Source organism: Cicer arietinum, chromosome 2 (assembly GCF_000331145.2).
Source record: "Cicer arietinum cultivar CDC Frontier isolate Library 1 chromosome 2, Cicar.CDCFrontier_v2.0, whole genome shotgun sequence".
Taxonomy (NCBI): domain Eukaryota; kingdom Viridiplantae; phylum Streptophyta; class Magnoliopsida; order Fabales; family Fabaceae; genus Cicer; species Cicer arietinum.
The window spans coordinates 951,684-959,965 of record NC_021161.2 but is presented as its reverse complement, the minus strand read 5'-3'; the positions used below and the strand labels follow the sequence as shown (position 1 = coordinate 959,965).

The 8,282-nt window shown below is 38.0% G+C and overlaps 1 protein-coding gene across 1 annotated transcript in view; it reads left to right on the top strand.

Moving 5' to 3' along the window:
• The window catches only part of LOC101489788 (methyl-CpG-binding domain-containing protein 9), a 14,188-nt gene extending 6,051 nt beyond the window's left edge, over positions 1 to 8,137 (top strand). The window contains exons 4-11 of the mRNA XM_027331823.2: positions 4 to 577; positions 699 to 1,367; positions 2,137 to 2,442; positions 3,042 to 3,374; positions 3,698 to 3,796; positions 3,886 to 4,320; positions 4,750 to 6,945; positions 7,226 to 8,137. Of these exons, the coding sequence (XP_027187624.1) occupies positions 4 to 577; positions 699 to 1,367; positions 2,137 to 2,442; positions 3,042 to 3,374; positions 3,698 to 3,796; positions 3,886 to 4,320; positions 4,750 to 6,945; positions 7,226 to 7,522 (4,909 nt within the window). The 3' untranslated portion in view covers positions 7,523 to 8,137. The remainder of the gene's footprint in view (positions 1 to 3; positions 578 to 698; positions 1,368 to 2,136; positions 2,443 to 3,041; positions 3,375 to 3,697; positions 3,797 to 3,885; positions 4,321 to 4,749; positions 6,946 to 7,225) is intronic.
• The last annotated feature ends 145 nt before the right edge of the window (positions 8,138 to 8,282 follow it).

The following is an 8,282-nucleotide window of genomic DNA, read 5'->3' as shown; positions in this document are numbered from 1 at the left end:
GAGAATTATTTCTCAAAAGTTACTCAATGCTTGCAAGGATATCTGCGAGAAGAAAGGAACTCTTAAATTATATTGTAAACATGTTGAAAGTGAAACAGGCTTACATAAATGGGATTTAAGGAATGAAACTAGTGATACCCACTTCACTTTGTTGGATAAATTTTGTGGTTCACCTGGTTCTGTCAGCATTCCAGATGCAATTTATGCAGACAATGATCTGAAAGGTCTATATGAGCGATTAGAGAAATGGTTGGAGCAGGATAGATTTGGATTTGATGTTGAATTTGTGCAAGAAATATTGGAACAGCTTCCTGGTGTCCAAGATTCTTTGCAATATGAACTTCTGAGCAGTAGAAATAATAGCTCTTCATTACCAACAGTGGAAAATGGTTTCCTAAAGGTTGAATGTAAAGGTCAATCAAAATATCAGGATGAAGAAGAAGCAGTTCAAGGTTTATATAGAAGGCCTAAGAAGGCAAGATTGACTGAAAGATACGTTAAGGAACACCGATGTCCACCTCCTGGGAAATCACTGTGCTCCAGGGCTCCTACTGAACTCATTGGTGACATTTTTCAGGTATATATCTCTACCTGTCTAGTGCAACTCAAATCTTTATTTTACCCTCCAACAGTCTACGATTTTATCATTCGATTGCTGTGATGCACAATCCTGCACTTTTTTTGTTTCTGTCTCATAGGTTTGGGAGCTTTTACAACGGTTTCATGAAATTTTAGACCTGAGAGAACCATTGTTATTAGAGGAGCTTGAGAAGGAACTTATCAACCCATGGTTTGATGAATTGGATTTCCCTGAGAAATCTGAGAGAGGAATGGGAGGAAGTCAACTTTTAAGTTCAAAAGGGGGTGTTGGCGATTGCCGTCTAATATGTGAAGCTGGTCCATCAAGTTCCGCAGAAAGTTCTTTTATTCAAGTGGAAACAGAAGCAATGAAGGAGGAAGCCCAAGTTAAGCTCGCATCTTTCACCTATGTCAGATGCTTTGGTGTAGCTTTGACCAAGGCCCATAATTCATTACTAAGAGTGCTAATAGGTGAACTGCAATCAAAGGTAGCTGCTCTGGTGGATCCAAATTCTGAAGAGACTCGGACAAGACGGGGAAGAAGGAAAGATATAGATAGTGCAGTTCCTGCTAAACGAACCAAGGTCAATATGCTGCCTATCAATGAATTGACTTGGCCAGAACTAGCTCGTAGATATATCTTGGCTTTCTTATCAATGGATGGTAACCTTGAGTCTGCAGAAATTACTGCCCGTGAAAGTGGTAAAGTATTTCGTTGCTTACGAGGTGATGGTGGTTTGCTGTGTGGTTCCCTTACTGGTGTGGCTGGGATGCAAGCTGATGCGCTGGTGAGAGCATAGCTTTTGTCTTAAGAAATGATGGACAAATTTAATCCTCACCTTGTCTAGTATGATTAGATACTCTTTCTTTTCACAGTGCTGATATATGGGTCTTGATGTAAATTAATTTGGCCTTATAACTCAATTCTAAAATGTGAGTTTTTACGGTTCTAATACAATAAAATAGATTATAAGAAGATCACTTTAATATGTGTATAGTAGTATGCTAAGTTGCTAAACATATTTAAATTAAGAACACTTACAGCCAAAAGACTAGGACTGTCTTTTTGAATTATAGGAGTCATGCTTATACTCAATGTAGTCTTGGAGTATTCATGCTAAACTTAAGTGCTTCTCATTAGACTATATAATTCATTATCCTTTAGTAAACACGATGTTTATAAAATGCTTGTCAAAATGTTGTATTGTCTGAGTTCCACTCTTTTCCTGTAATGTTGTCAAGTTTTCCTTATAAGGACTAACTAGCACCTGGGATGGGCTGGTATAGGCATTTTTATTAGTTTAACTCTACTCACTTCAGGCTTGCATGGTATGGCTTGAGTGCATGTTTCATCTTGTTACTTGATTTCTGAAAGTATCTTTCCTGTTTTTTTTTTAATAGGCAAAGTATCTTTCCTGTGTCATGCATTCCCTTTAGATTTTATGCTTTGCGTCTGTTTGAACTTTTACAGACTATAAGTAAGTTATAAACTGAAAGAAATGATAGAAGTAGTGCTGATGATTCTTTTCTTTTTTGTATTTATAATTTTACTCTCAGTTGCTTGCGGAGGCTTCGAAGAAGATTTTTGGTTCATTGAGCAGAGAAAATGATGCACTCATCATAGAAGAAGAGGAGTCTGATGCAAAGGGAACTTCTGAAATTAAATTGACGAATGATGGTAATATTCCTGAATGGGCACAGGTCCTGGAACCTGTCAGAAAATTACCAACGAATGTGGGAACCAGAATCAGAAAGTGTGTTAATGATGCTCTAGTTAAGAATCCGCCAGATTGGGCGAGGAAAAGACTGGAGCACTCAATTAGTAAACAAGTGTACAAGGGCAATGCCTCTGGACCAACAAAGGTGCTCTTCAGTTGCACTTTATTATACTTATTTATTTTATTTTGTCGGTGCATGCACATAGAAATAGCCAAGACTATTGTAAAACTACTATTTTTGTTGCGCTGATGCAATGGTTTCACCATATATTGTGCCTTACATATTACTCCATCTGGTCTGTATATAAGAAAATGTTTGGAGAACTTTTTGGTCCCTATTATAAGAAAAAGTCATACATTTTAAGATTTATTAGTTGCTTAATTTGCTTTTTTATCCCCTATTTAATTTTCAATAAAAATGGATGTATTCTATATTAGTGGATCTCACATTTTTCAAATTCATTTAATATATGGTTATATTTGGAATAAACTATAAATATTATAGCATATAGTGATTACATTGGTATTGGTGATTCTTCTTCTTCCCTATACATGTACGTTGCTTATATTTTGTTACAGAGGGAGGGAGTAAAACTGTTCGGATCAAATGTAACAAAAAGCTTCACGTTATTCTCTAAATTACAATGTGATCAATCATGTGGTTTAAATAAACTGTTCTTAACATTGCTTGATTTTTTAATGAACCATGATTCTGAGTTGGATATCCTTGTTGTTTATAAACAGAAAGCAGTTCTTTCAGTGTTGAAGGATGTAGTTGAAGGAATGCACCAGAATCCCAACAAGGGAAGGAAAAAGAAGATTGTTATATCTATTTCTGACATTATCATGAAAAAATGCCGCACTGTATTACGTCGTGCAGCTGCTGCAGATGATTCAAAAGTTTTTTGCAATTTGCTGGGAAGAAAATTAATAAATTCTTCTGATAATGATGATGAGGGGCTTCTTGGATCTCCAGCTATGGTGGCCCGCCCTCTTGACTTCCGGACGATTGACCTAAGATTGGCTTCTGGAGCTTATGATGGATCTCACGAAGCTTTTCTTGAGGATGTGCGTGAGGTATGTGTCCTGTCAAGCTTAGATTGCTTGAACTAGCACTCTGCTAATTTTTTTCTTTAGGCTACCCTTCCATTTTAGTGCCAAATTTCTCTGCTACTATGGCATGGTTTCTCTTTCGTAAAGGTTTTTGTATATTGTGTTCTTATGTTTGCCTGTGTCCCTTATGAAGTCTCAGGAGGGCATTGTTGTTTGTTTCCTTGTGTTTTCCTTCGAAATTCAAATACTGGCCTCTAATATGTTTTCTGCTAGATGCAACTCAATCTTACAGTATTTATTACTTTTCGACACATGGAGGATGCTAAATTGTACATTTGATGTTACAGCTGTGGAGCACTGTTCGTGTTGCTTTTGGTGATTATCCTGATTTAGTTGAACTGGCGGAAAAATTATCCCAGAATTTTGAATTTTTGTATAAAGAGGAGGTTGGTACCTTGGTGGTGCATACATTATCAGTATTGTGTTTTCATTTATTAATTGAACCTGAACATCTGAATTGCTTCCTTGGGTACAGGTTGTCGCCTATATCCAAAAGTTTACGGAGTATGCTAAAGTGGAATGCTTAAGTGAAGAAATGAGAAAAGAAGTTGATGATTTTATTGCATCAACAATTGAGATTCCGAAGGCCCCTTGGGATGAGGGAGTCTGTAAAGTATGTGGCATTGATAGGGATGATGACAGTGTTCTACTATGTGATAAATGTGATGGTGAGTATCATACATATTGTCTGAATCCTCCACTTGCAAGGATCCCTAAAGGAAACTGGTACTGTCCAGCTTGTATTGACGGTAATCATGCAACTCAAAATGTCACAGAACTTGCACAGATTGCTGGAAAACGTAGAAGTAAAAAGTTCCAGGGAGAAGTTAATTGTCTTTACTTGGAAGCACTAACTCATTTATCGGCTGTAATTGAAGAAAAGGAATATTGGGAGTACAATGTGGGAGAGGTTTGTTGATAGTCACCTATTTATGTTTCCTTGTTTTTTCATGTGGTTAATACAAACCTTTTGAATAGAATGACAGTATTTTCTTCTATTTTGCTCTGGATCTATGTTATGTTTCCTCCTACTTATGTGCCACTACAATTTATTTTTTGGTAATGGGATACTGCTGCTATATGCTTCCCATTCATTTTATTGATTATATATTGTCCCTTGACTCTTATAATGGCTGATTTTCATTTACCGATTTCCTTGGGTACAGAATATAATTTTTATCTATTAATGGTTTTCCATCATAAAAATATTGCTTACTAAGCTAAAATTCATTTTAGTTGAGCTATTGTAAACATTGCTATGATGCTTGATTTGGCTACTATTATAAACATTGCATCTTCTCTGTGTTTGTATTTGCTTATGTTTTTGTAATGGTTGCAGAGAACACTCCTTCTCAAGTTTTTATGCGATGAGTTGCTCAACTCTTCCCTGATACGACAGCATCTTGAGCAATGTTCAGAGTTGTCTGTTGAGTTACATCAGAAATTGCGTGCACTTTCTGTAGAGTGGAAAAACCTGAAAATTAAGGAAGATGTTTTATCCACAAAAGCTGCAAAATTTGATGCATTGTCGCAAAGTGCCACCGGGGAAATTGGTCTTAAGGAAGGGTTCCCATCGTTGTTCTCAAATACTAGTAAATGTTTGGTTAAGCCACATACTGCAACCACCAATGCTAGTGGTGTTGGGGCGCTTGTTGATAGTCTAACTTCAGAAGAGATTCCCAAAGAGAAGTGTAGGTTCAATAGTGTTGATAAAAGCATATCTGTGACACATTCTGATTCTGATAGCCAAAATTTGAATTCCATAGAAGGACAACATAGGAGTGTTCCTGTGGCAGTGGAGTCTCAATGTACCGATAAATCTCCTAAGTCTTTTCCATCCCCAAATCACATGCCTCAAGAAATAAATGGTTACAGCGGAGCAACTCATATACAGGGTAGCCACCAGCAATGGGAGGTAAGGGATGCATCTACTTCTGCAACATACCAGCAAGGAAAATGTGTGCCTGTTGAAGTTTCCCAAATTGCTGTGAACGAGTCGGAACCATACCACCTTGAGCTCAATTCCATCAAGCGTAATATTTCACTACTGCAGGACTCTATGACTAGCATAGGAGCACAGCTGCTGAAGCTCTCTGTTCGTCGAGAATTTTTGGGTATTGATTCCACTGGTCGACTGTACTGGGCTTTGGCTACACCCAGGGGACATTCACGTATAATTGTCGATGCAAGTGCTGTTCTGCAGCATGGAAGAGGATTGTCAGTTGGCAAAGATTCTTCAGAGAAGTTTTCTGCCCTCCAGCATTGTGCATTATCTGAGAAGAATAACTATAAGATGTTGGGGTTGATCAAGGACTGCTCTCCTTTGATGTCCCAACCATTTAATGCTTTAGGCAATAGTTCACCGTGGATTGCTTATGAAACTGATTCAGAAATTGAAGAGCTATTGGGTTGGTTAAAAGATAATGACCCTAAAGAAAAAGAACTGAGAGATTCCATTATGCTGAGGTCAAAATATAGACTTCAAGAGTCTATTAATGCACACACTGAAGGTCAGGTTGAGGACCAAGGATCTGTTTATTTGCCAAGAAATGCAGTATCTAATTCTCTTGTCACAAAGGCCACTTCCTTGCTGGAAATGAAATTTGGTCCCTTCTTTGAGTTGGATACTGCTGAGGTGTTGAAGAAGCAAAGTAAAAAGGCTAGAACAACTAATGATGAAAAGTTGTATAGGTGTGAGTGCCTAGAGCCCATATGGCCTTCTAGTAAACATTGCTTGTATTGCCACAAAACCTTTTTGAGTGATGTTGAGTTTGAGGGACACAATGATGGCAAATGTAATGCAGGACTTCTTGCCTTGGAGAAGAATAAAGATAAAAGTGGATCTTCTAACGGAAGAGGGAACTCGAAATGTGATACCTCACATGAAAAATCCAGAGCTGATGCTGTTACAGCTGGAACCTCAATCAATAGATGTTCCAAGCTAAGTTCAAGTTTGATTAAATTTTCAAATGAAGATTCCTCTTGCCCATTTAACTTCGAGGATATATGCTCGAAGTTTGTGACAAATGATTCCAACAAGGAACTTGTCAGAGAAATTGGTCTTATTGGTTCAGATGGTGTCCCATCCTTTGTTCCTTTCATATCTCCTTTTGTTAGTGATTATACACCATTCTTAACCCTAAAGGATGATGGCATTGTTGATGGTGTGTCTAAAGCTTCAGAAAGCCTGGTTTCTTCAGAAACCACTGATGGAGCTGGCGTATGCCATGACTATAAATCAGGAAAATCTACTGAAAGTTTATCTGCAAATGAAAACAACCAAGCAGGAAAATCCAACAAATCATCTTTAGGGGAACAAAGAGATGGAAAGGGAGTTGATGGCTGCTGTGTGGTTCCTTTGTCGTCCTTGAGACCACTAGTTGGAAAAGTTTCTCATATTTTGAGGCAACTAAAGATTAATCTACTTGATATGGAAGCTGCACTTCCAAAAGTTGCTCTAAGACCATCAAAGGCACAGTTGGACAGAAGACAGGCCTGGCGTGCATTTGTTAAATCTGCCGAGACTATATATCAGGTTTGTCTTATTTCTTTCACTCTTGCATGTACATTTCTCCATTAACGGACATCCAGCTATTTCAAAGCACACGTGACTAGCTTGCTGAGATTATTTGTTAAATAAACAGTAGTTTGTGACTAGTTAATTCCAAATTGCGCATTTACTCCCATATCAACGTTAAGTAGCTGTTTTATGTGTACATGGACTTGAACAGTTATTATGCTGTGTTTCTAGCTCAAATAAATTACAGATAGCCTAATATTGAGTATTTTGATTAATGTTCCTTCTGATTTCTCAGATGGTTCAGGCAATAATTACACTGGAGGATATGATTAAGACGGAGTTCTTAAGGAATGACTGGTGGTACTGGTCATCATACTCAGCTGCTGCCAAATCTTCTACTTTGCCTTCGCTTGCTCTTCGCATATACTCCCTTGATTCAGCCATCATGTATGAGAAAATGCCCAATTCAAGTTTTGCTGACAGCTCTGACCCTCCTGCCATTGCGGAACTGAAACCGGTGATCCCTGCGGATGCAGATAAATCCAAAGCAAGCCGGAAGTCAAACAGAAAAAGGAAGGAACAAGATGGTTAATCTTATACTATATTCTTGGCTGAGAAAATCAGAAAGCTGGTCCACTTTATGTGGTCTGATATGATCATGCAAGGATGCATGAGTTTGGATGAAAAGGGCATGGGGCCAACTTCAGGTTTAAGCCACAGCTGCCGGTGTCACTTGTGGACTTCTTGTACATATAGGTAAAGTTGACCTGCTAACTTGAATGCTCGTTTTTGGCTAAGTAGAATTTGTAGGATTATCTGCTTTCTGTGAGGGCACCAGTATGAAGGTTTTCTGAGGATGCTTCCAATTTTGAAATGATTTTTGCTGCAGCTGTCCAATTGGTTGCTCCATAGCGAGAAGTGGTATTATATTTTTCATTTTTCTAGCAGAGTCTGATCCATATATGTATACAAATGGAATTAATGTAAAGAAGGAATAGAAGAAAAGAAGTAAAAAAAAGAAAGGATGGAAGTCCGAACAATGTTAAGTCGAGCAGTTGTAGGCAATATTTCATTCTTTATACATTCTCTCTTTCACCCCAACAAAAGTCCTGCACACGCATGCCCTTGATTTTGTCTTGGGCATTGCTGATGTGTTAGAATGCAGGGGAATTTTTAGAGTCAATGCATTTTTCCATCTGCTTTATTAGATTTTCTTAGCTCATGCCGAGTTAGTTATGTGTGATTTCTTTTATGTGCATATGTTTCTACTGTTCTTCTCTCTGCTTGGTCGTGGGGTTTAATTAAGGAATACTTATCTACCTCCCCCACCCAACTGGTTTGAGAATCCAAAT